The 27,505-nt window shown below is 34.2% G+C and overlaps 3 protein-coding genes and 1 pseudogene across 3 annotated transcripts; 2 read left to right on the forward strand and 2 right to left on the reverse strand.

Moving 5' to 3' along the window:
• Positions 1-240: 240 nt before the first annotated feature.
• On the forward strand, positions 241-666 carry LOC136798410 (E3 ubiquitin-protein ligase BRE1A-like). The gene has a single exon (XM_067055017.1). The coding sequence runs from the start codon at positions 241-243 to the stop codon at positions 664-666; it is 426 nt and encodes a 141-aa protein (XP_066911118.1).
• An 8,534-nt stretch (positions 667-9,200) lies between these two features.
• Positions 9,201-14,604, reverse strand: LOC136798411 (uncharacterized). Its single transcript, XM_067055018.1, has 8 exons — positions 14,413-14,604; positions 13,841-13,935; positions 13,226-13,592; positions 12,098-12,766; positions 11,598-11,864; positions 10,816-11,272; positions 9,824-10,301; positions 9,201-9,212 (listed from the first exon to the last, which is right to left on the reverse strand). Exons 1-8 carry the CDS (start codon positions 14,516-14,518, stop codon positions 9,201-9,203), a joined length of 2,451 nt encoding a protein of 816 aa, XP_066911119.1. The 5' UTR covers positions 14,519-14,604.
• A 7,013-nt stretch (positions 14,605-21,617) lies between these two features.
• Positions 21,618-22,830, forward strand: LOC136798532 (mediator of RNA polymerase II transcription subunit 12-like; annotated as a pseudogene).
• Positions 22,831-23,745: 915 nt separating this feature from the next.
• Positions 23,746-25,108, reverse strand: LOC136798507 (uncharacterized). Its single transcript, XM_067055130.1, has one exon. The coding sequence runs from the start codon at positions 24,975-24,977 to the stop codon at positions 23,784-23,786; it is 1,194 nt and encodes a 397-aa protein (XP_066911231.1). The 5' UTR covers positions 24,978-25,108; the 3' UTR covers positions 23,746-23,783.
• Between the last annotated feature and the right edge of the window lie 2,397 nt (positions 25,109-27,505).

A 27,505-nucleotide genomic window follows, 5' to 3' on the forward strand; every position in this document is an offset into this window, starting at 1 on the left:
GAATAACTTATATAAGAATACCAGGGTGAGATTTTGGAGTTAGAACAACAGGCCTGTTTTTAGAACAATAGAAAAATAAGAATAATGCTCAGTCACCCTCACCCAAAACGTGTATCATATGTATTCATTCAAGTATCCGAGATGTCCTACTGATGAAATATTAAACTTTTTTGCTCGTTTATCTATTTTCTTGATATCTTGGTTACTTTTGTTCTCATTTAGAAAATAGAATTTTAAAAAATGTCGAATGCTATGGATTATAGTGGTGTTTATACTTGGGATGAGTTAGAGCAGGCGAAAGAGCGGGACAGGCAAGAAGAAAAAAGAGAAAGACAGCGATTAGAAAGGGAAAGACAGCAAGAAGAAACGAAAAGGCAGCAAGAAAAGGAAAAGCTAGAAGAGAAGGAGAAAAGACGACAAGAAAAGAGAAGGAGACAAAAAGAGAATAAAAAGAAAAAGCGTTGCGAATTTGAAAGGTTGAGGAAGCGTGTGAGTGAGTTGGAGGATATTGGAAAGGAGAAGGACAGATTAATAAACGAGCTGCGACAACAGCTCGCCAGGGCACAGCAACAACAACAACAGCAACCAGGGATTTTGCACATTCCACCACCGCCACCAAGGAATATCGTCACGGTCTATGCGTATGATAAACTAAGTTTTGCATAAAGCCTCATTTGATCTCATCAATTTTTTCCTTTCATTTGATCCAAAGCTACTAAATCTTTTTATGCAAAGTCTATTTTGTTTATCATACGCTTAGCTATGTAGTTTTTTGACGTTTCTTAGTTAAACCTTTGCTCGTTCCTTGCTCAAATTGGTTCTTAAAATTATAGTCTTGTTTTGTTGTGCCCCTTATTTTGCTAAAAATTTATTTTTTAACTATAACTTCTTTGATTAAATACTGCCCTTCTCTTAAAAATCCAACCCTCCTCCCCTGTCAAAGTCAATTAAAATGATTTAGTTAAGTCAAAGAGATCGAAAAGACATCAACTTATGTCGAGTTTATGTACATATGTACCGTAAATATATTTTAAGTAACAACATATTTAAAAGAGTACTATATTTTAAAGTTTTATTTTATGTATACTATATATAATATATTTATATAATATATTTCAGTGTCAAAAAAGAGAACCGATTACTTTTGATGGATTAACTTTCGCAGGATAAAGTATCACGACTTTGCAAATTTTTCGCGATTTCTGCTATGATGAATAGAAGAAGAAGAAGGAAAAGAAGAAGTCTTCTAGGATCGACTTTTATGCTTTAAAAATTTAATCCGATCAAATAAAATACTATTTTTATTTACATTTATTAAAACATTGTAATATATTGATAGATACAGACAGAGTATTGTTAAAAACGAAAATAACTTGCACAACATTAGTATAAAATGTATATAAAGTCTCGAAACACATTTACTCGAATGCCTCCATAACCATATTGAGTCGAATAATTTCCATGTCCGCTTAGTTAAGTTATGGTACTATATAGCATAAATGTAGAGCTAAGAAAATCTCCTTCTTTAATATTGCCAGTGCTGGGCTTTTTCGACCACATATATCTAAACAAGAGAAATGAAAATTAAAAACTTGGTACATACCCCCCCCCTTTTCGTCTATATAAGCTAGCGCCAGTAAGGGAGCGTCTCCAAATATTGTTTCAATTTTTTCACTTCATAGGCGGGGCAACGAAAAATACGCCCTCTTTGAGAGGCGTTACGCCCTCAGCCAAAATTTTGAAAATTTTGAATAACCCTTCCAAATTTCCAGATCCGCCTCTAATTCTATTCAGTTTCATGGTTTAGAGAAACTTCTCACTTAAAACTTTGTGAAACGGATAGGACAAAGAGTTCATGTTTAATTTCACAAAAGCATATACTTTATTTTCAACAGAAAGATTTGGTTGAAGATCAATCCAATTAAAGTCTGCTTTCGTATTTTATGATGTAGACTTTTCTGAAATATGTTTTTCTTATAGTTCGGGGCAATCTTAACAGGGATATAATTAGTGCAACAATTTTAACAGGTCATGACGGTGTTACCGACTCAATTTGTAATTAATTACCAACTCAGGTGTAATTAACTACGGTATTCCCGTATGAATTATATTGAAGTAATTTGCAAAGTGTTTCGGGTGTATGATCTGATCGGAAAGTATGATCTTCTTGATCCTCCTTTCGCAGCCTTCTATCATAATTTTTTATTTTTTATCAGAGCCAGGTTTAAAAGAATTCATAAATCGAGGCCAAAAGATATTAGAAAACTTGTTAAGCTTGAAAGCAAGAAACTTCAGAAACTGAATCCCTTTAAACATCAAAAAAAATATTACGCATTTTGAGGAAGTAAGAACTATCTATTGTTGCAGTAACAAAATCAGACTATTGCTAAAAGTTCTAAAAAGCTTTGGATGACATGGAAATTATATGAAATTCAGAGAAAAATTTATTTCGTTTACCATTCGTTTCAAAATATTCTCTTTTTTCAGTTCAATTATCTTGTTTTCTTAAGTAATTAAAGTTAATCAGACATCATTATCTGAAACGAAGTCGAAACGAAGTCGAAACGAAAGCTAAACGAAACATAAACGAAGCATTCGTTTCATTTTCGTTTAAAAATGAAACAATATTTGGAGACGCTCCCTAATAAACCGCACAAAGAAGGGTGGTTGAATATCGCCACTTCATAGGCGGGCGCAACGAAAAATACGCCCTCTTTGAGAGGGCGTTACGCCCTCAGCCAAAATTTTGAAAATTTTGAACCACCCTTCCAAATTTCCAGATCCGCCTCTGTAACTGATATGGCCATTTTAGTTTAATGTTTCCAAATCTTTGTTTCCTTGTTTTTATTGAAAAGAAATTCTTCTTGGAAGAATGTTTCAGTTGATTTACATTCATTTAAGTCACTCTGAGCTGGATGACGGGCCAGTGTCCATATCTGTTGCGTCTAACCGATATGGCCATTTTAGTTTAATGTTTCCAAATCTTTGTTTCCTTGTTTTTATTGAAAAGAAATACTTATTGGTAGAATGTTTCAGTTGATTTACATTAATTTAAGTCACTCTGAGCTGGATGACATGCAAGTGTCCATATCGGTTGCATCTATCCGATATGGCCGTTTTAGTTTAATGTTTCCAAATCTTTGTTTCCTTGTTTTTATTGAAAAGTAATACTTCTTGGAAGAATGTTTCAGTTAACTTACATTCATTGAAGTCACTCTAAGCTGGATTACATTCCAATGTCCATATCGGATGCATCTAACCGATATGGCCATTCTAGTTTAATGTTTCCAAATCTTTGTTTGCTTGTTTTTATTGAAAAGAAATACTTTTTGAAAGAATATTTCAGTTAACTTACATTTATTTAAGTCACTCTGAGCTAGATGACATGCAAGTGTCCATATCGGTCGCGTCTAACCGATATGGCCATTTTAGTTTAATGTTTCCAAATCTTTGTTTTCTTGTTTTTATTGAAAAGTAATACTTCTTGGAAGAATGTTTCGGTTAACTTACATTCATCGAAGTCAATCTGAGCTGGAAGACGTGCCAGTGTCCATATCGGTTGCGTCTAACCGATATGGCCATTTTAGTTTAATGTTTCCAAATCTTTGTTTCCTTGTTTTTATTGAAAATAAATACTTCTTGGAAGAATGTTTCAGTTGATTTACATTCATTTAAGTCACTCTGAGCTGGATGACGGGCCAGTGTCCATATCGGTTGCGTCTAACCGATATGGCCATTTTAGTTTAATGTTTCCAAATCTTTGTTTCCTTGTTTTTATTGAAAAGAAATTCTTCTTGGAAGAATGTTTCAGTTGATTTACATTCATTTAAGTCACTCTGAGCTGGATGACGGGCCAGTGTCCATATCTGTTGCGTCTAACCGATATGGCCATTTTAGTTTAATGTTTCCAAATCTTTGTTTGCTTGTTTTTATTGAAAAGAAATACTTCTTGGAAGAATGTTTCAGTTAACTTACATTCATTTAAGTCACTCTGAGCTGGATGACATGCAAGTGTCCATATCGGTTGCGTCTAACCGATATGGCTATTTTAGTTTAATGTTTCCAAATCTTTGTTTCCTTGTTTTTATTGAAAAGTAATACTTCTTGGAAGAACGTTTCGGTTAACTTACATTCATCGAAGTCAATCTGAGCTGGATGACGTGCCAGTGTCCATATCGGTTGCGTCTAACCGATATGGCCATTTTAGTTTAATGTTTCCAAATCTTTGTTTCCTTGTTTTTATTGAAAAGAAATACTTCTTGGAAGAATGTTTCAGTTGATTTACATTCATTTAAGTCACTCTGAGCTGGATGACGTGCCAGTGTCCATATCGGTTGCGTCTAACCGATATGGCCATTTTAGTTTAATGTTTCCAAATCTTTGTTTCCTTGTTTTTATTGAAAAGAAATACTTCTAGGAAGAATGTTTCAGTTAATTTACATTCATTTAAGTCACTCTGAGCTGGATGACATGCAAGTGTCCATATCGGTTGCGTCTAACCGATATGGCGATTTTAGTTTAATGTTTCCAAATCTTTGTTTCCTTGTTTTTATTGAAAAGAAATACTTCTTGGAAGAATGTTTCAGTTGATTTACATTCATTTAAGTCACTCTGAGCTGGATGACATGCAAGTGTCCATATCGGTCGCGTCTAACCGATATGGCCATTTTAGTTTAATGTTTCCAAATCTTTGTTTGCTTGTTTTTATTGAAAAGAAATACTTCTTGGAAGAATGTTTCAGTTAAATTACATTCATTTAAGTCACTCTGAGCTGGATGACATGCAAGTGTCCATATCGGTTGCGTCTAACCGATATGGCCATTTTAGTTTAATGTTTCCAAATCTTTGTTTCCTTGTTTTTATTGAAAAGAAATACTTCTTGGAAGAATGTTTCAGTTGATTTACATTCATTTAAGTCACTCTGAGCTGGATGACATGCAAGTGTCCATATCGGTTGCGTCTAACCGATATGGCCATTTTAGTTTAATGTTTCCAAATCTTTGTTTCCTTGTTTTTATTGAAAAGAAATACTTCTTGGAAGAATGTTTCAGTTAATTTACATTCATTTAAGTCACTCTGAGCTGGATGACATGCAAGTGTCCATATCGGTTGCGTCTAACCGATATGGCCATTTTAGTTTAATGTTTCCAAATCTTTGTTTCCTTGTTTTTATTGAAAAGAAATACTTTTTGGAAGAATATTTCAGTTAACTTACATTTATTTAAGTCACTCTGAGCTGGATGACATGCAAGTGTCCATATCGGTTGCGTCTAACCGATATGGCCATTTTAGTTTAATGTTTCCAAATCTTTGTTTGCTTGTTTTTATTGAAAAGAATACTTCTTGGAAGAATATTTCAGTTAACTTACATTCATTTAAGTCACTCTGAGCTGGATGACATGCAAGTGTCCATATCGGTTGCGTCTAACCGATATGGCCATTTTAGTTTAATGTTTCCAAATCTTTGTTTCCTTGTTTTTATTGAAAAGAAATACTTCTTGGAAGAATGTTTCAGTTGATTTACATTCATTTAAGTCACTCTGAGCTGGATGACATGCAAGTGTCCATATCGGTTGCGTCTAACCGATATGGCCATTTTAGTTTAATGTTTCCAAATCTTTGTTTCCTTGTTTTTATTGAAAAGAAATACTTCTAGGAAGAATGTTTCAGTTAATTTACATTCATTTAAGTCACTCTGAGCTGGATGACATGCAAGTGTCCATATCGGTTGCGTCTAACCGATATGGCCATTTTAGTTTAATGTTTCCAAATCTTTGTTTCCTTGTTTTTATTGAAAAGAAATACTTCTTGGAAGAATATTTCAGTTAATTTACATTTATTTAAGTCACTCTGAGCTGGATGACATGCAAGTGTCCATATCGGTTGCGTCTAACCGATATGGCCATTTTAGTTTAATGTTTCCAAATCTTTGTTTGCTTGTTTTTATTGAAAAGAAATACTTCTTGGAAGAATATTTCAGTTAACTTACATTCATTTAAGTCACTCTGAGCTGGATGACATGCAAGTGTCCATATCGGTTGCGTCTAACCGATATGGCCATTTTAGTTTAATGTTTCCAAATCTTTGTTTCCTTGTTTTTATTGAAAAGTAATACTTCTTGGAAGAATGTTTCAGTTAACTTACATTCATCGAAGTCAATCTGAGCTGGATGACGTGCCAGTGTCCATATCGGTTGCGTCTAACCGATATGGCCATTTTAGTTTAATGTTTCCAAATCTTTGTTTGCTTGTTTTTATTGAAAAGAAATACTTCTTGGAAGAATATTTCAGTTAAATTACATTCATTTAAGTCACTCTGAGCTGGATGACATGCCAGTGTCCATATCGGTTGCGTCTAACCGATATGGCCATTTTAGTTTAATGTTTCCAAATCTTTGTTTGCTTGTTTTTATTGAAAATAAATACTTTTTGAAAGAATATTTCAGTTAACTTACATTTATTTAAGTCACTCTGAGCTGGATGACATGCAAGTGTCCATATCGGTTGCGTCTAACCGATATGGCCATTTTAGTTTAATGTTTCCAAATCTTTGTTTTCTTGTTTTTATTGAAAAGTAATACTTCTTGGAAGAATGTTTCGGTTAACTTACATTCATCGAAGTCAATCTGAGCTGGATGACGTGCCAGTGTCCATATCGGTTGCGTCTAACCGATATGGCCATTTTAGTTTAATGTTTCCAAATCTTTGTTTCCTTGTTTTTATTGAAAAGAAATACTTCTTGGAAGAATGTTTCAGTTGATTTACATTCATTTAAGTCACTCTGAGCTGGATGACATGCCAGTGTCCATATCGGTTGCGTCTAACCGATATGGCCATTTTAGTTTAATGTTTCCAAATCTTTGTTTCCTTGTTTTTATTGAAAAGAAATTCTTCTTGGAAGAATGTTTCAGTTGATTTACATTCATTAAAGTCACTCTGAGCTGGATGACAGGCCAGTGTCCATATCTGTTGCGTCTAACCGATATGGCCATTTTAGTTTAATGTTTCCAAATCTTTGTTTGCTTGTTTTTATTGAAAAGAAATACTTCTTGGAAGAATATTTCAGTTAACTTACATTCATTTAAGTCACTCTGAGCTGGATGACATGCAAGTGTCCATATCGGTTGCGTCTAACCGATATGGCCATTTTAGTTTAATGTTTCCAAATCTTTGTTTCCTTGTTTTTATTGAAAAGAAATACTTCTGGAAGAATGTTTCAGTTAATTTACATTCATTTAAGTCACTCTGAGCTGGATGACATGCCAGTGTCCATATCGGTTGCGTCTAACCGATATGGCCATTTTAGTTTAATGTTTCCAAATCTTTGTTTCCTTGTTTTTATTGAAAAGAATACTTCTTGGAAGAATGTTTCAGTTAATTTACATTCATTTAAGTCACTCTGAGCTGGATGACATGCAAGTGTCCATATCGGTTGCGTCTAACCGATATGGCCATTTTAGTTTGATGTTTCCAAATCTTTGTTTCCTTGTTTTTATTGAAAAGAAATACTTCTTGGAAGAATGTTTCAGTTGATTTACATTCATTAAAGTCACTCTGAGCTGGATGACATGCCAGTGTCCATATCGGTTGCGTCTAACCGATATGGCCATTTTAGTTTAATGTTTCCAAATCTTTGTTTGCTTGTTTTTATTGAAAAGAAATACTTCTTGGAAGAATATTTCAGTTAACTTACATTCATTTAAGTCACTCTGAGCTGGATGACATGCAAGTGTCCATATCGGTTGCGTCTAACCGATATGGCCATTTTAGTTTAATGTTTCCAAATCTTTGTTTCCTTGTTTTTATTGAAAAGAAATACTTCTAGGAAGAATGTTTCAGTTAATTTACATTCATTTAAGTCACTCTGAGCTGGATGACGTGCCAGTGTCCATATCGGTTGCGTCTAGCCGATATGGCCATTTTAGTTTAATGTTTCCAAATCTTTGTTTCCTTGTTTTTATTGAAAAGAAATACTTCTAGGAAGAATGTTTCAGTTAATTTACATTCATTTAAGTCACTCTGAGCTGGATGACATACAAGTGTCCATATCGGTTGCGTCTAACCGATATGGCGATTTTAGTTTGATGTTTCCAAATCTTTGTTTCCTTGTTTTTATTGAAAAGAAATACTTCTTGGAAGAATGTTTCAGTTGATTTACATTCATTTAAGTCACTCTGAGCTGGATGACATGCAAGTGTCCATATCGGTTGCGTCTAACCGATATGGCCATTTTAGTTTAATGTTTCCAAATCTTTGTTTCCTTGTTTTTATTGAAAAGAAATACTTTTTGGAAGAATATTTCAGTTAACTTACATTTATTTAAGTCACTCTGAGCTGGATGACATGCAAGTGTCCATATCGGTCGCGTCTAACCGATATGGCCATTTTAGTTTAATGTTTCCAAATCTTTGTTTGCTTGTTTTTATTGAAAAGAAATACTTCTTGGAAGAATATTTCAGTTAACTTACATTCATTTAAGTCACTCTGAGCTGGATGACATGCAAGTGTCCATATCGGTTGCGTCTAACCGATATGGCTATTTTAGTTTAATGTTTCCAAATCTTTGTTTCCTTGTCACTGCGTGAAATACTGGGTTATAAACATATTATGTGTTTACGCATATTATAATATATACATAAGATATCCTGTATATGCGTAAAACGCATATATCCTCTTCACATACATATGACATACAGTATGATCAATCTTTAACGTTGCGTATATCGATATGCAAGTTGACATATCAAAAGTATACTTTAAAATCGGTATATAGATGTGCGATATATGTAGGATATTTTTATTCCCCTTTTCTGTGGCGGAATTGTTTGGTACACCCGGGCGGGAATGGAGAATACTTAGGCAAATATCGGCACATAGGCTGGACATTTTCAACTAAACGAGTCCCAGGTATGGATTGACGACGCCGAATCACAAGGTAGAAAAATTATTTTTATTAGCAATGATGAATTTCAATAAAAAGGAGTCTAACGCTCTATTTTCTCAACCTTTTCGTCGATCGACAAGAGTATGGGTAAAGTACCCATATAAATTTATTTCAAGTTATTTTAACTACGAACATTATGATAGAAAAAATTAAATTGCAGGGACAGCAATTTGATGCAAAAATAAATTGTTCATATTTTTTGTAATTGGAGTATTTGGAGTGAAAAATAGTGGTAGATGGATAATGAAATATTCAAATCAAATTTTCTTCTGAAATGAGAAATAAAATGTAAATACTTTGTTCAGCCTAATCTATTTACATGCCTACAAAATCGAGTGCTATCAATGTTGTTACCTACTTTATCCAATTAACGCAAAGTAATGTGTAAAAAAAACTCACTTTTACGATTGTAAAAAAAAGTACACCACAAAGGCTTTCTAATTATTCCATTTCTAGTGTAGAGATTTTATCTAGATGAAGTTCTGGTTTGTTTATTGCTCTTTTTTGATAATGAAAAATCTCCTCGTACTTAATTCAATTAATTCCCGTCCCTTCTACTCCATAATCGCTTTACTACAATTATTTACAAAAAAGAATTAAATGGCAATCTTATAGATAGAACTACTGTATCAGGACCGTCATCAAACTTCAATGATTCTTGAATATATACAAATCGTTCCTTTATACATCTCATTGGGACAAAGGCGTTTTTTGAATTTCTTTCAAAAGTTGTATTCCAAACTGTGATGTTTGAGTTTTTACCGTAATGAAATTTCTTCTTTTTTGATTTCTTAATAGCTTCCTCTGTCCCTTCTTTGATTTCAAAATCCTTAAACCAGTCCAACTGAGCTACCCAATATTTGTTCACCTTCCCACTTACTGTTGCCTGAACTTCAAAAATGTTCTTAATAATTGCTGGGCGGAAGCTGAATCCAGTATCATCATGCCAGCGAGCAATAACATAACTGTAAGGAGATAATCCACGGTATTGGTTGCATGCAAAAATTTGATTTCCTATTTTCATTCTAAGTGCACTGCGTCCGACAGATGAAATACACTTAAGACCTTCAAATTTACAATATGAGGTGAACATTTCATGAAGCTCTTCCAGTGTCTCAGAGTCAAATCTTGCTCTACGGCTTGCCGATTTCAAAATTTCGAAGCTAGAATCAAAAGAAGCTTCGTTGATAACTTCACTTTCCAATACACGCAGGATGTTAGTGTAATCATATTCTCTTTCATCTTGTGCTTCGTCGGTATTGTTTTCTTGCAGCTTTGAAAACGTTACAAACTTCCTCATTAACTGAACAGAAATTGAATGACTATTCGTGTGGAAGGAGCCCATTATACCATTGTACCTTAAAGAAGAGAAGAACTACAAATTGAGTATACGTTTTATCTATTTTTCTTTAAAAATTAAAGATACATCTTCAAGAAAATCAGGAAAATATTTAGAAAAAAACAACTTTTTATCAACATTATGCAATGCATTTATCAATAAGTAAAGCATGTAAAAAGAAATGAAGGCGAAAGATGACAAACTTTTCCAGTAGTAATCCAGGATAACATAATACACCCCTGTGTCACAGACCCGGTGGACCCCCCCCCCACCCCGGTGGAAAAATAGTCCAAAAAATCGTGTGGAAAAAATATCTTACAATTTCAACCCCACTGCGAAATTGCTCTATGATTTTATCCCCATTGAAAGCTGAATGTAAAAAATTTGCACTCCAAAACCATCCCCACTGGAATTTTCGAGCTGGAAACAATAGATTTTCTATCCCCATTGGCATTTTGATAGAAATTTTCATCCCCACTGAGGGAAAAAGTTCTACCGGGGCACTGAGACAGGGGTGTCATAATGGAACTTACCGCTCGAAACCGAAGCACCAAAATGCATACACAGGACCAAAGTCTTTAAGGCATTCCTTGATGTGCAATGACATATGCAAGTTAGGAACAAGATAGATCGAACCGTATCTTTTTTCGAAATCTGTACAAAACCTTTCAAAAAGATCATGGGCATCTTTGATGTCTTTCTCCGTAATGACCGGTCTGCAAATCAGAAAACAACCTCGAACAAAGTAACTCCAAATAACCAAATCACGTCTTGGAATCAGGTCCTTTAGACAATAGATGGAATAAACCATCGTCCAGTGTTTCCATTCGTCAGCTTTTAGAGTCTTGTAGTTTTCACTGACAGACTTAGCGATACGCCCAACATCAGAGGGAATCCGTAACTTTTCTTGCCTCGCAGTAACGGTGTCGAAGTTTGTTTTGTTCAAAGTTTCGGTCTCCACCCATACATTAAACACATGTTTCGCTACTCCTAAAAATAGATTGAAAATTAAAGTTACTTACATCTCTGTCTCAATGAATGTCCCATATTGTAAAATTGTCAGTCAGTAGGGCAATACAAAACTATGCTTCCCTTGCCATAGAAATTCACTTTTCTATTAACCTATTTCAAATTTTCGTGATCAGTTTACTTGAGCCGTATAATTTATAATTGTTCATTGCAAATCACTTAGAGTTAGGTAGTTAAAAGTCGTCGGCAGTTTTGACGAATTGATGGAGAAATACTGGCTAAATCAAACAATATAGAATGAATAATAACTGAACAAAGGAATGTTTGAAAATTTTTTATTTCTTACCCAAAAACAAGTTATGCATTGGATCAATGACGTGGCCGCGAATAGGATCATGATAAGTGAGGCGGAAAAGTTCACTAAATCGAACTCCAGTCCTTCTTTCTTCTGTTTTGACTTTCTCTAGCGTGTTGTGTTGTAACAAAGCAAATCCAGCTGACTTATGATCTTCACCATTTCTTGCTGTCCATTTTGTCTGATCGAAACCACCAATGTCGCGTACATTTTCCGACTTTGTATCGATTGTAAAGTTAGTAGTACATTTACTGCATCCTAAAAAAATAAGCATTTTAAAAAAGAATGAATCGAATCGAATTCTTTCGTGGCTGAAGTACCAGATGACGATATCATTTTACAAGAACAAACACACATTTGAATGTTTAAATTACCTATTGTTGAGTTGAACCTGAAAGTATATCTACAATTAATGCCAAAACAAGCTAGAAACAAAAGAAGTTAACGCTGAAAAGAAATCGCAACAAATTGGTGTAACGTTTGTGATTTACCTTGTTTTGCATTATGAGATAAGAATCCTCCAATTTTACGAAGTGCTGGTAAGTCACACGACAAAGAGAAAAGGCCAAACTGGTATTGTGCACTTAAACCATCTGGCTCCACCAGTTTGATACCAGGAGACCAGGCTATAAGAAGTTCATCGACAAATGGACGTAAATATGTATTGATATGTAATTTTGGTTCTCTTGGTCCCGGTATGATCCCCAATACCAAAACATTTTCCCACAAAAATCTGACTTTACGTGGTAGGTTAACAATTACAGCATACACAACTCCAAGTGAATACTTGGATTTTTTAAACGGATTAAAAAAGTCGAAGTTCACAAGAAGCCCAATGTTTCTTTTCTCGTTGAAGAATGGTAAATCATCAGCATCTTTGAACTCAGAATAATATTTTCCATCGTAAATATCAGAATATTTCGATGAACGTTGTGGTGCAGAGAGCAAATTTTCCAAAAATCCTTTCCTCAATAGCTTTTCCTGGAACGATCTTTTAATGCCACGATAACAATAAACTTTCTTTGGATAAAAATTTTCTTTACTTCCACTAGCATTTGATATTTTCTTCAGCAACTCTGCGTTACATGGGGTGCGGAATCTTTTTTGAGGGTGGTGTTTGAACGGTACGTACGAACATCTCTTTGCTTTTGGTTTGCCATCTGTAGAAAAAAAAACAAGTAGATTTGATCGATTATAGAGTGATTCATCCTTATGTTATGAAGCGAATTGTTTTAATCCCATTTTCGAAAAAGAGCTAAAAGGTGAAAGCATTCATAAATCTTAGACTTAGTCCTGGATTTCTTTTTAAGTATTGCAGGCTTGTGTTACAGACCTGGTGGATCCGATATGACCCTTTATTATCCCTTAGATAAAAGGCCAAAAGATTGTCAAGGTGATAAAAATACCCTGAAACTTGATCCTCATTGGAGAACTGCAGTAAAATCTAACTCCAATTGAGAAAAGAATATTGGTAACATTCAGCTTAAGTCCCTATCCAAAAAATTTCATCTTGTTGTAAATTGAAAGCATTTAGTTCCTTTATGTTAATCCATTTGATTAAAGTTTTCCATCGGGTCAAGAAACATGGGTGTTATATGATAACAAAAAAGAGTGCTTACCTGAACCAATAACAAGTACATCTTCCTTCTTATAAAGTGAGTTGCATTCAGGGCAAACAATATATTGGTCAAAATCATCCCTGTTGATTCCAGTAACTTTTCTAAGGCTGTGAAGAGTCTCTGGTAAAAGCTCCAATACTTCGGTAAGGAAGTTAGAGTTGATAACTACGTTGAGTGCTGCCAAGAAAACTTTTATCACCTTTAAGAGGGCATTAAGGCATCCATCAGAAACAGAATACTTCAATTGCCATTTCAGTAATTCTTTAAGTGCACTTGATACTTTTCGGTAGCTTTCACTGTATTCTTCTTCTATTTCCTCCTCAAAAAAATCAGGAATTTCTTCTTCGTCCCACACCTCCGTTATAACCTTAAAAATTAAAGTAAATTTCAATTGTTTGGTAATAAACAAGTTCAGAAAAAAAATACAACAGGCGAATGAGCATAATGTCCAGATTGTTTAACAAAGATATGTCTTGGCAAATGACACAATTGGTTGTTTGCCTTAGTATTCAGAAATTGCTATTCCAAATATTGTTATTGAATTTGAATTAGAAAGTTTTCAAAACCTAAAAAGCAAGCAAGGCTGTGTTCAAAAAGTTATAAAAGACAGTTTACATCTTCAGGTTGATCTTGAGGAAAATCGTCTTCCACATCATTTTCGTCAGAGTTTTGATCATTTCCACTGTCTTCTGGTGCATCTTGTTCATTATCTTTAACAAATGAAAATTGTTGAAATACAGTGTTGATTTGATTAAATTTTCTAGATGCGATAGTTAAAGGGAGATAATCAGATAGTTTTTTATATTTCACTGACAAATATCTCCCATAGCTCTGAGAAAGACCTTCAAAAATTGATATTTTTGCTTGAAAACAATATAAATATTAATCGTAAACGTTGTGAACGTTAAATAACGTTGAAAATTGTAAATTTATCGTAAGGCGTGTGAAGACTAAATTTTACACATTATAAAATCAAATATCTTAGCTTTGAAAAATAATTGGGTCAAAAAATTTGAAGGTTTTTCTCAGGACCATCATCGGAGACATCTTTAGGTCGAATATAAAAAAACTATCTGATCCCTTAATGTCAAGATTATATATTCCCATAATGTAAATATTAAACAAACGAATACAGCTTGACTAAAAATATTGTCTTTCAAACACCCTACTGAATTGCTTTCGTATACCTGAGACATTGTCATCATGATTATACTCATTCTCTTCTGCATCATTGGGATCATCATAATTATTATTCCCATCTTCTATGAGAATATTTGGAGGATCCAAAACCATCTTCTTTGTTTGACATTTCCGATTATTGTGAGATCGGTAAAATACTGATTTGGAATATTTTCTTTTGCAATGAATACAAAAAAATAAATCCATTTTTCTATTTAAAGAGAACGGTAATATAACATTATTCAAATTGAACAAGTAAAACAGGATACACAAATTAATGTAGCATGAATGTATACTGAAGGGGCTATTGTTTAAAAATCGTCAAGCAAATGTTTTTTTATTTTTCAGAAAATCTTGCACAAATATCGTCCTAGGTAGATACTTTTATGTAATTTGGATTATCTAAAGTTAACTTGGATGACTTCACTTGTCTTGATTTCACATTATTACCAAAATTACCATATCACTAAACTAACAATATGTCATTCATTTTATTATTTGTTTATTCATTCCAGTTGAATCTCTCCTATCACAGTGGGCAAAATTTACAAATTCCTGTCCGTAAAATATATTAACAGTATAAAATTTAAAATATCTGTATATATTTACAATTTTTTAACAGGCAGAAATTTTAGGCAGCTCTACGTCTCTGAGGTTTTAAGGGGCAATCACAAAAATCTTTGTAGGGCATTATCACCCGACTGACCCAAAAAATAATTCCTCCTTGTTCATCAGTCACTTTCTAAAAACAAAAATCAATCAGAAGCAATTTGCATTGAACGCCATCAACAAAACAACTTTCATGCTTAGAAAGGCCTAACAACATCACATTTTTCAAAGATTTTTGCTGTTTCTGCTCTAGAAAGATTACAATTTTTGTTGTGTGTTGAAATTTTTTGTGAATTTAGGGAATTTAGACAAGATTTAACAAGATTAGTTCTCTTCAAAACTAAATTAAATGTTTTCCTTACTCACCAAAATAACTTTGGTTCAAAATTAGATTTTTTCATGAAAATTGCTTGGAAAAGGGCAAAATAGAGCAGATTTACACTCATTAACTAATTTGTCAAAATTAAATCTCCATTCGCCATAAGTGATGAATAGACCTTTTTGGAATTGCAGCAACTATCTTCTTTTGTATGCAAAAATGTGGAGCACAAATTTGCAGTGGTGAAATTCCTTTTAAAAAAGTATGCAAAATCTAAGCAACTTTTAAGAAGAAATAAGATGTTAATGACTGGTTTATTTGCATGGAAATGGCTTAATACAAAAGAAGATAGCTTTAAATGACTAAAAAAAAGTGTAAATTCTTCCATCTGATTGCACAATTAACAATTCAATTTCACCTATATAACGGATTGGAAAAATGCTTAATGCTAGAAAGCGTACATTCTAATTGTGTTATCTATTGTTACTGGTATATAAGTAGATAAAATGTAAACAACGGCAAAATTATATTTCCTATCCCTCACTAGTATAGAAATGGAGGTTGCATACAATTTATGACATCAATTATTCCAAAAAGGACTATAGAGAACAAGGTAAATTAAAAAAATGAGCTCATCGTCGTCCTGTTGAATAATTATGTAGTCCAGCCATAAAAACAATGATTGAGCCATGCATAATTACTGTATCATGCATATTGTAATAATTATGCATGGTTTTATCATTGTTTTTCTGCTGGACTACATAATTATTCAACAGGGTGGCCTCTTTGAAAAAAGGTCTATTCCTCCTCCTTGCTATTCCTAATAGTAATAATTTCAAAATAATGTTTTTTAAAATGAATTTCTTAGTTGTATTATAAACCTTTTCCCTCAAGTGATTTCTTAGATCCAAGGTTAAGTCATAGTTATTATTTCTTTTGTATTTATATTTGATATTCTATCTGATACGTGTTGAGTGGTGTCTTTCTCTATGTTTCGCAAAAAAGAATTTTGAACGTAATACATTGTTCAAAATTGTCTCTGATTTCAGTCATATTTTGTAGTGCCAGCCAGAGCCGAGCATCACAGAGAGGTCACAGCATCAGTTGTGTCGATGACTTTGTGCATTTTTCGTCAGCAGTTCTATCATTATGTATTTTTAATAATAGTATGTTTAAACATCTTGCTTTGGTTCCTTTAATTGAGTTAGTGTCTTTACGTTGGTTGCACTTTTCACCTCTTTTTTCCATCACCAGGTTTTTGTTATTGTCTCAAAAAAATCATCGCTCGGAGTATCGTTTTGTGTATTATAAAAGCTGGTGGTGTCGGGGTTGAACTCTACTCTCCTCGACTTCATCACTACATCATACAAACCGCAATGTCCAGATTTGTTCATTGAGAACCTTTTTCACTATTCTTTTGTTATTGGTTGGAGTGCTAAGGTCTAAAGATTTTGGTAATAAAGCATGAGCTTTTGAACTTCTTCAAATTATATGACGCTCTCATGTGGTGTGCTTTCTCTATCTTCCCCATGTCTGACTTTGATAAGTTTGACCACAATTTAGTATTATGTAGGGCTTTCGCTTTGATGATGACTCCATACAGCAACTCATTGCAATTATTAACATGTGATATGCTTCGTGTGCCACAGTCTCTGTACCACCATTCGTGTTTAACCCTATTATTATCAGGCTTTTTCGGATTTTGTATTCTCAAGGGGGGGTGGGTTTTTTTCCACCAGCCTTGCATAACTTTTGATTTAGAAAAGATATGGACTTGAAATTTGGCAGAAATGTTGTCTACCATAAAAGGAGCTCATAGAAAAAAATTTGGGTTGATGACGTCATCATAAAGGTAATGACGTCATCACAAAGTTTCACAATTATCTGAAAAGTACTCTTCAATAAATTAGCAATTAAAGTTGAACTAATGAAGATTTTTCAATTCTGTTTTTAATTTCTAAAAGCCAAAAAGATTATCTTTAACATATTTGCCGGTTTTTAACATACTAATTAAAATTGACGTTTAAAATACATGCAGAAAATGAGAAAATTTTTTTAAAAAACAATGACGTCATTCTTGATGACGTCAGCCGTTTTTAAAAATTTTTGAATATTTTTTAAAAGTTATCATTACCTAAAACCTATCAAAATTTGAAGTCAGTTGGATGCCTGGATCAAAAGTTATGATAAATTTAAGATTTTGGGATTTTACAGGGTTTTAGCTGGATTTTATGATATGCCTGCACAAAAAAGTCATAAAACATGATCTGGTCGGTGGATAATTGTAAAATTTGGTATACATACTGCTAATAGGATTATATTAAAAGTCAAAAACTTTCAGAGTGTTAAAAAAATTTTTCAGTGAGCTATTAGCAAAAGAGTGCCAGCCTGGTGGAAAACACCCCCTGATAAAAATAGGGTTAAGTCTAAACAGAGCTTTACGCCGAAAATATATTCGAATTTTCAAATGTAAACAGCGCTCTGAAAATCGAATGTTTTTAAGTGTTCACACGAGCGCGCAAATGTTTTCGAATGTTTTGAAACAATTTATTTTAGTAAGTATGTTCAATCTGGACAGTCCGGAAAATATTATTTGTCTCTTGATCTTTCGAAATCATTGAAATCTTTTTTTCTGAGAGTGGAAGGACTCTGATATTTTCTTTTTCTAAATATTGTATATTCTTTTCATGAAACAGAGTCAAATATATTTTCTTTCAAAGAATTATGATGTATAATCAGGAAACACATCTCAGTAATTTTTACTGTATTTTGAATGCACAAGTTTATTGGGAGTGCATTATTTTTGCCCAGAGTTATAGCTCTTCAGTTTTGATTTTTATTCACTTCTTTGTTGTTTAAAATTCTTTATTTTATTCTCCAAAAAGCTTTAGATTTTTTTTGGTGTTGTCAATGATGATAATGATGTTAGTGCAATTTAAGAACGAAGAAGATGGGAAGAAGAAACAACCGAGGTTTCTTCAGTTTTGAGATGTTTTCGAATTTAAAATGCGTGCAGGAGTTCAACTGCAATAAAGCAAAGGTTAGTTAACTTTTATTAATTGTGGATTCTTGATATTATTCAAGTCGCAGATGACAAGAGCAAGAGAATTTTCTCATTATCAACTGAAGAGGAAGTTGTGAAACTTCTATCAAAGTAGAAAGTAGATTAAAATGCTATGTTATGCTATTATGTATGGTCTATAAAGAGAATGGAAGTAAAAGATGGGTAATTATGCTAACCATCCCTGTCTCGCTGAAAGTATCTTCTTTATCTCTAAGGAATGATGACACAAACCTTGATTTATATTAGATTTATTTATATTCTTTCTTTTTCTTCTTCAGGATGTGGAAAAATGGATTTCAGATGGTTTTGGAGTCTTTTTTTTCTGGAATTTCTATGTCTGAGCAACAGAAAGTTTAAATATGATGTGCATTGTGTTTCAAAAAGTCACCTCGTTTTCTTGTTCTAAATCTAGACCTTCTAGTTTAAATACATCCCTGTCCTATGAATGACCTATAAAATATTCCACAAGAAGAACAAAATTCATTTCTTTCCTTTCAATTTTTGAAAGTTTCTTGATTTTTGAAGTTCATTTTGGGACATTTCGCCTGTTTTTTCTTCCCCGCCTCCTTCTTAAAAAAACTTCACTTTTTTTCTACGCCGATCAGATTCCGCGTCTTTTTCCCGATCAGCCAATCACAGTGGCTTGTAGAGGGCATTACGTAATTCTTTGTCTGGTCTGTAATTTTGATGTTTCCTCGAATCCAATGAATTTTCTTTAGCAGAGTAATGGGCCCCACTAAACCTGTAAATGCAGCGATTGTATTGGCTATCAAAAAGCAATTTTCGATTTTTTTTTTTTTTTAAAGCGGTTTTTGACAGTTTTAACAAAAGAGTTTGCCCTGAACTTCAGTTAAAAGGTTATATTCTCACATTAAATCAATTACACAATATTCCGAACTTGTTTATACGTTTAAATTTGAGCTCAATACCCTTCATTATAAAAATTGCAAATTTTGATAAATTTTACAGACCAGAAAATTCACCTCATTAACACACTCGAGTCATCAATCATCTGTCAAAATTTGAAAGCAGCCGCTTTTTTAGCTGCGAAAATTTTTGTGGGTAGAGTTTTAGTGAAAGAATTGAATTTTCAATATTCACAAAATATCTATCTGCAAAAGTGTCCCAAGGACATTACAAAAGTTTTTTATAATAAAATCCTTTTCATCACATTTTAAGAATGTATGTTAGTTTTAACCGACGCAACATCTTCAATTTTGAATTTGTAAAGTTTCTCTTTGTGAAACTAAAAATCTGCATATATATGAGTAAAAAATTACAATGATTAGAAGTGAAAAAGCTTGAAAATTCTACAAAGTTTCATGTTCATCGCCAAAGTTATGGGGATTTCTGAAAAAAAAGCGTACAATGGATGCAGTTTTCAATCGTTCTTCCATGTAAAAACTACTATTATTGTAATTAGACTTTGAGGCAATCTAACGTTTTTTATTTTCCAAATTTGCTCAAACTTGAGCTAAAAATTGTTATTTTTGGTCAAACTTGTTGGAATTGGGTTGTGCTTCATCGTCTAATCGCACAACGAGTTATTTTTTCTTATGTTAGCGACCCTTCATAGAGAGCAATTCATCATTGATTGCTTCCTGTAGAGAGCAATTAATCGTTAATCACACTATTCAATGCCAAGCCAATGTTTACAATATTGATTTTAATGTTTTTTCTTATAGTTATTTTTCATCGAACGCTTTAATTGCATTTGAAATTCATTTTTTGAGAAAGAAACAAAGGTAAAAATCTATAGAGAGAGAAGAGAAAAATACCTATCAGTGTAATTTACTTTCCTAAGGGGAAATAACTAGTGAAACCCATTGTGTGATTAGCTCGTAATCACATAATAACTCGTACAATTCGAAAATTGCACTCGTGATTTTTTTGTTTAAAATTTTCCTCGTCCTTTCAAACTCGGAAAATTAATAACAAAAAAATCACACGTGCAATTATTCTCGAATTACACTCGTTATTATGTGATTACATATACCAGAGGCCCGGAAAACCAGAGTTACAAAAACTCGAGTTACAAAAACCCGAGTTACGACGAATGTGACGCCACAAGTCTCAAATTATGACGTCATAAGGGGGGTTTGAAACTCGAGTCATTGTAACTCGGGTTTTCCGGGCCTCCAAATACAAAGCAGAAAAAATTTTTGGTTTAAGAAAAAAAATAAGAAAGAAGAAAAATAAAGACTTACTAAAGCGGTTATTGGGAGGTTGTGATCACCAAAGTTCATTGTGAAGTGTACCTCTCCTAAAACTGGCAAGTTAGATTTGTTGGCAGATCGAGCGGAATGGAGGGTGGATTTTATTGGAATGCCAACACGGTGGACGAACGATTGTGAAACAACAGAAGATGTTGCCCCGGTATCGATGTTAACATGGCATGGATGGTGCTTGAATAAAGCAAAGAAGAATGGTGAGGTGTCGCATTCAACTTTTTGAACAGTTACCATGTCAGTTGCTGGTGGCGATGAAGAACGAATAGGTGGAGAGTTGATGTCAAGCTTATGGATGTTGCTTGTTGCTGCGAGGGGTGGATCGATTTTCCTCTTGGTCTACTGTGACCTGAAAAGCTTTAGCGATTTCCATCTTTTCAAACTTTGACACAAACCAGCATTCATTAATGGCATGGCAGGTGTGGGGACGAACAACTGATTTACATATAAAACACTGTTTGTTACTTTTTCCCTTTACCACCATTACGGTTGTTGCTGTACTGGTATCTTGATCTGGTATAATGGATCTGCATATCCTCCTAGGTGTGGAAAGTATAGCTAGAAGGGAATCCATTGACTGTGAAAGTCTTGGTTGAATGTCCTTGAGGGTGCATGATTGCAAATCATGGGCGTAAACACGGGCAACATAGCCTGATAATCGATTGTCTATTAAAGAAAGCCATAAAGCCACAGTCAACCTTTCAGTGGTGGGTGACATAACCTCGTCTGTGGTAGGAGGGGCTCCGTCAGGATGAAGACCAGAGGCTACGAGCAATAGGCTATCTTAAAGAGGCCTACACTTCGTTGATAGAATGTCTCTTAACACTCATTAGGTTTCCTTAAAATTTTTGCAATGTTCAAGAAATTCACTTCTGATTGTACAAAGTTAAAAAGTCTACGAATCCTTTGCCAAATCCAAGCAAGATTTGTGGAGCGCTTGATGATATCATTACGTAGAAGTGATGGCGCAAATCCTCTCCAATGTTAGAGAACTTTAGCAACAGGACGGGAGATGGCGGGGAGGCGGTGTGACGTCATAAATTTGTCCGGTTGGATGTTCTGCGCATGCTCCGCTAGAAGAGGAAAACCCTTCTCCTCCGTCCTGTATTTGCAGTCGACCTCAAAACTAGCAGCTAGACGTAGTGAAAATGGCAAACAAAACGTGAGTGTTATTTGTCATGAATTATTTGAAAATTAGTTCATTTAACATTTCTTTTTAGTATAGATTAAGGCTTGATATATCTTTCAAATATATTGCCTCAATTTTGTGCTGTACATGTCATTTTCTTCTTTTGTATTTTGGCTTGTTTTGGTCATCTGATGCTGATCTCTTCCTGCCTGCAAAGATTATTTTTTTCATCAATGATTTATTCTACAAATTCTACAATATTTGCACTCGTTTTTTTTTAGGACTACAATGAACTGGACTGAGCCACATGATGAAATGCTTTGTCGTGAGATAATCCTCGTGCAACCATTTGCCTACAAAACTGGCTCAAGAGAAAAGGGGCAAGCCTGGTCCAGGATTTCAGAAACATTGAATTCGATTGAACAACCAAAATTCAACGTATCTCAAAGATCTGTCAGGGAACACTTCTCGTTAATATTGACAAGGTTCAGAGCCAAACTTGCTGCAGAACGTGCTGATTCGGGTGCGAATCACGTGTTGAAACCATCAGAGGCATTATTGGAGGATATTAATATAAGAATAATTGAATGTGAAAGTGAATTTGATGCTAAGTCGAAAGAAAAACAAAGTAAAGTGGAGTCTGAAAATCAGGCTATCAGTGATGCAAGAGCTAAAGCAATGGAAAATCTTTCAGAGACTTTGAAAGAAAAAACAATGATGAAACTTGCAGTGCAAACACGAAAGGTAAACGTCAGCGATCAACTGGTAGTGAAACGTACAGTTATTTGAGAGAGAAATCTGAAAAAGACAATGAATTGAAAAAAGCACAAATTGAAATTCAGAGACTTGAGGCTCAAAATTTTCAGGCCTTGATTCAACAGCAACAAGCACAACAGGCTCAGCAACAACAAATGAACCAGCAAATGATGCAGATGCTTTTAACACAACAACAGGAACTTTTGAAAGTTTATAGACAAAATATGTTTACAGATGAAGAATGATATTAGATTTGTTTTTTTCTTTCAAAAATAATGCTTATTTTTTGCTAGAAAGTATTTTATCGACCCTGAACTGGAAATGAAAAATGGCTATCTGCTGTAGCAGCTGTGTGTCCTGAAAGTAGTTTTGAAAGCACGTTCAACCTTCTTACTCTAAAACACCTTATTTTAAAAGTTGAATATTCTGGCTTTTTATGATCAAATTTTAAAAATTGTTACATACTGTATAGAGGATTGTTTATTTTTAGAATATATTTATTGGTTGAATTGTACATAAAATTTTATACTTGAATTATACAAAGTTTAACTTATTTTAACAAAAACACAGACATTTCGTAAATGAAATTAATTGGCTTCAAAATTTTCAAAATTCCTGGTTATTCTCTCTTACTTTTTTAGACCTGTTTTTGCAAAACTGATATTTTTTCTACAGCTTGCCAAATTCTCTCTGAAAACTCTTTGGTCACTTACTAAATTGAATTCCAATTGGAAATAGTAAAGTCATGAACAGTGATTTAGAAAATTTTGGACATTTTTTAGGTGGGGAAGGCTAAGAGTATTTTGAGAAAAAGCTTTACAAGTTGAATTACTTTTGGTCACACACTCTTTTTTATAAGAACCAATAAATTTTTGTTGAGAATCAGCTGTTCTTATTTTTTGCTCATTATGATCAGTTAAGTCTCAGAATTGTTCTAAAATTCCTTTCTTTTTAAGTACAAAGACAAGGGCACCTAGACAAAAGGTATATGACACTACAAGATTGACAAGTGATTCTAAAAACAGTTAATACTCTTTCACTCTGTAAAAATAAGAACTTTTTAATCATTTTTCAATTTTGTTGTGTGAGGGTTAAGTCAAGTTTATACTGTACAATCTTCTTTTTCTTTAGTTAAAGTGTTAACACTCTTTTCTTAAGTATAAATTCCAAACTTAGGATTTAAGATAAAAATTTTCAAAAAATAATGACTAACTTTGATAAAATTCCACAAGTTAAAGATGATAACAATATCTGCATTAACACCACCTTTTTAATCACTGAAAATAGTTTTCCAAAGTAGGTTTTTCCACGTAGTTGAAGTATTTAGCAGTTGTGTTATCATACAAAATTGTGCGTGCATTGTGTAACAGTCCACATACAAGATACATCTTTCCAATAGGGCTCAACCCTAGTTTTAAGTTCTTTTTGTAATCCAGAAACTTAAAATAATTCACGATATCTCCAAAAACCCACTCAACAGAAACTCTGACAGAGCTCATGGATTTATTAAAGAGCGATTGAAGGGGTGTCAGTCGTGCACCCTGAAAAGGTCTTTGAAGGTGGGCACGTAATGGGTACGCTGGATCCCCATAAATACAAAGTATGTCACCGTTCGGTGAAAAACTGTTATTCATAAGTTGGTTGTAAAGAAAAGATTCAACTAACATCGAGCTGTCATGCTTTTTCCCTTCAAAAGGACCATGGAGTTGTGCTATCATTCCGTTTGGAGTAACAAGGGATTGAAATTTTATTGCGTGTATACGCTTGTGACCATTATATACCACTCTTTGATTTTCACCAGGTCTGGAGCATGGTCGGACAGTCCCATCAACAAAAGCCCAGCAGTTCTCTAATGCAGCCCCAGCCTGGTGAATTGCATTTGCATAGTCTGCCAACTTTGCACGAGAAAGCCATGGCTGGTTCATATCTGTTAAAAGATGTCCAAAATGCCAATAAATGTAATTTGTCATGGTTGACACAACGTTGCTAAGTTCAGGTACAGATCTACCAAATAATGAAATCAAGTCTCCAAGTCTACTTGGATAAGCAAATCTTCTCAACAATATGCATAGTGCTTCCACTTTATCAAAATTTTGTCTATTTGGGCAGTAAATTTTGTCTGGTAATTGAAAGACATCAGCCAAGTTGTAAATATCGTTCTTTAAAAATCTAAACATTGCCAAGCATTCATCATCTGACAGTTTATCTAGATCGAAAGGATCATACTTCCAATATGGAAAATCTGGGTTTCTACTCCTGTTTAAGTCAAATAGAGCAATAAATTCTTCATCGTCAATAACACCATTGTTATGTGCAAATAAAATCTGTTCTCTGACATCTCTCAAAGACATGATTTTCAATTTTTTATTTCTATGATTTGCCTGACAGCAGTCAGTCTGAAGTTTTTTGTTTACATTTTCTGCTGCTATGTTTTGTTTTTGTTTTTTTTGCTGACATTGCAACTTCATTCGATTACTCTCCCGTGCTCTCCTACGTGGTGTTTTGCTAAACTTGTTTATCTTCGAGTACGGCCGGCGTAGTCTTTGACGGCATTATGACGTCACTCCAGCCGTACTAAAAAGCCCCGTCCCGTCTGCTAAAGTTCTCTGTTATCTTTTTCTGGACGGCTGTTTTTTTATTCTTTGCGTAAGGAGGATCTTCAGCCAACCCCATGTTGAGTATTGTTTGTGAAGACCAATTACCCTCTAGGAATTAAATAGACTCAGGTGATAGTGCATGTTTGATTGCGAATTAGCGTATAAAGTAATTGCTTCACTTTCAGTGAGGCTCCTCTGTTTTAGAGGGCACAAATGATCCATATTTCTGTACATAAGAGGTCGTTCGTTATATGTTCAATTTCACTATTTAAAGTCTTTCTTCGAGTTCACATGTCACAACGACAATAAATCCAACGCAAAGCAAATAGACAGTCCTTGATTGAAACACAATGATGTGAAACCTCTTCTATACTTTATATATTTATTTATTATCTCTTAATGAAACAAAACAGAATAATAGACTGGGGTGACTGTCGCAAACTTGGAAATGTTTGGAAAAAAGCCTGAGCGACAAGCATACCACAGCAGAAGTTTCATTGGGAATCATGTCTAAAAGATGTTGGAAGTAATTGATATAGACACAATTACGCGAAAAACATTTCAAAGAAATTTGCAAAACTATTTCACCTCTATGCAACCTATCATAACATTATTGGACAATCACAAGGATTTGAAGAAGGTGACATTAATGATATGGGTAAATCTTGGCTCAAAATAGACCTCTTGCTAATTACACTGTCATGTTGAATTATTAAAACTCCTGCATAGAGAGTATTTAGTAGGTATAACGATTATATATATTTCCTTTCTTGTATTTTAGATCAAACATTATAAATATCTAAATATACTAAGTAAATGGTAAACATGCCTATCTATGTTTGATCTTTATTGAACTGATCGCCTGGTTTTTCAACAAGATGCCTGCTGTCGAATGCCCAATCGAGTCGTGTGACTACGTCACACCTGACCTGGATGCCACAATTGTCGCCGCTCTCATCACAGCACATGCCAATGCTGTCCATACCAGCTCACCAAATCAACAAGGTGCTGCTAAAGTGGAACGAGTTAAGAGGCCATCAATATCATCCGCCGGTACCAGCGAAGAATGGCAATATTTCACAACCAGATGGGCTGAATATGTTGCAGCAACCAAAGTTACTGGAAAAGAGAGAGTCCTCCAACTGCTAGAATGCTGCGACGATGAACTACGCAAAGACCTTACCAGGTCCACAGTAGGAACTCTTTCTGTTAAAACTGAAGATGAGGTACTAGCTGCTATTAAGTTCAATTCAATTCAATTCAAAACATATATTTACCCGAAGGAAGGGACACCACGTTTAGAAACCTAATTACAAATGGTGCAACCTAATAAAGAAATGAAAACTATTAAAATAAAATAAAAGTTTTGTAAAATCTAATCTAAATAAAATCTAATCTTAGTGGTATGTTTTTTAAATATACTTTTAAATATTTACATTTTTAGTTTTTTAGTGAAAAATATACATCTAAGAAGCATTCTGTGTGCAATTACTGTTCCTGATGAGGAGGTGGTTGAGGGGCGTATTTATTAAGGTAGAATTTTCGGACATGTGATACTAAGTCTAGTGGTTCAAGGATTTGGAGATTTTTGTCATCGTGATGCTCTTGTAAGTTATTCCACTGTCGTGAAGCTAGCCGTGTAAGCGAGTGAAGGCCAAAGGTTGTTGTGTTAACGTTTTTGATGAAGAGAAGGCTGATATGGTTAGCTCTAGTCTCAATGTCATGAGGGATTAAGGAAATGGAGAAAGTGGAAAGGCAATCGGAAGGCAGATATCTGTTGAGATAGCGATATATAAACATGATGTTAAGAGTTTCAACAAGATCGAAGAATTTTAGGATTTTGAGTTCAGAGTAAGTTACGGTAACCGATGCTCTGGGTTCTTGAAAAGTCATAAGCCTGATTGCTGTATTTTGCAGGACCTGGATTCTATGTGTCACAGTATTATCACAAAGACCCCATGTTTGACAAGCATAGCGAATGTGAGAAGAGAAGATAGCATGGTATACATTGATAAGATTTGGAAGAGGAAGGTAGTAACGAAGTTTGGAGATAGCTCCATTAGCTCGACGTAGTTTAGTGGCAACAACGGCAACATGTTGTTTCCAAGAGAGATGTTCGTCCAGATGGACACCTAGGTATTTTATGGTTTTGCTTGGAGTGAGGCGTTGACCTGAGATTTCAATCCTTGGAATAGTGTCAAGGGGACGCCTGTTCGACCTGAAGATAATATATTCTGTCTTGCTGGCATTTAGAGATATTTTGTTTGCATTGAGCCAGCTGACGAGAACTCTGAGGTCAGAGTTTACTCTACCACAGAGAGACCAAACGGTTTGGGAAAGATTAAGGAGGTGTGTGTCATCAGCAAAATGATAGGTCTCAGAAGTTCTAATGCAATGAT

Source organism: Clytia hemisphaerica, unplaced genomic scaffold (assembly GCF_902728285.1).
Source record: "Clytia hemisphaerica strain Z4C2 unplaced genomic scaffold, Clytia hemisphaerica genome assembly, whole genome shotgun sequence".
Taxonomy (NCBI): Eukaryota; Metazoa; Cnidaria; class Hydrozoa; order Leptothecata; family Clytiidae; genus Clytia; species Clytia hemisphaerica.

Excerpts from the sequence above, each read along its gene's own strand:
- LOC136798411 (XM_067055018.1), bottom strand. The coding sequence starts at position 14,518 with ATGGTTTTGGATCCTCCAAATATTCTCATAGAAGATGGGAATAATAAT. Across the intron at positions 13,936-14,412 it reads TCATGATGACAATGTCTCAG|ATAATGAACAAGATGCACCA; the intron begins GTATACGAAAGC and ends CATTTGTTAAAG. Across the intron at positions 11,865-12,097 it reads ATCTCATAATGCAAAACAAG|GATGCAGTAAATGTACTACT; the intron begins GTAAATCACAAA and ends TTATTTTTTTAG.
- LOC136798410 (XM_067055017.1), top strand. The coding sequence starts at position 241 with ATGTCGAATGCTATGGATTATAGTGGTGTTTATACTTGGGATGAGTTA.
- LOC136798507 (XM_067055130.1), bottom strand. The coding sequence starts at position 24,977 with ATGAAGTTGCAATGTCAGCAAAAAAAACAAAAACAAAACATAGCAGCA.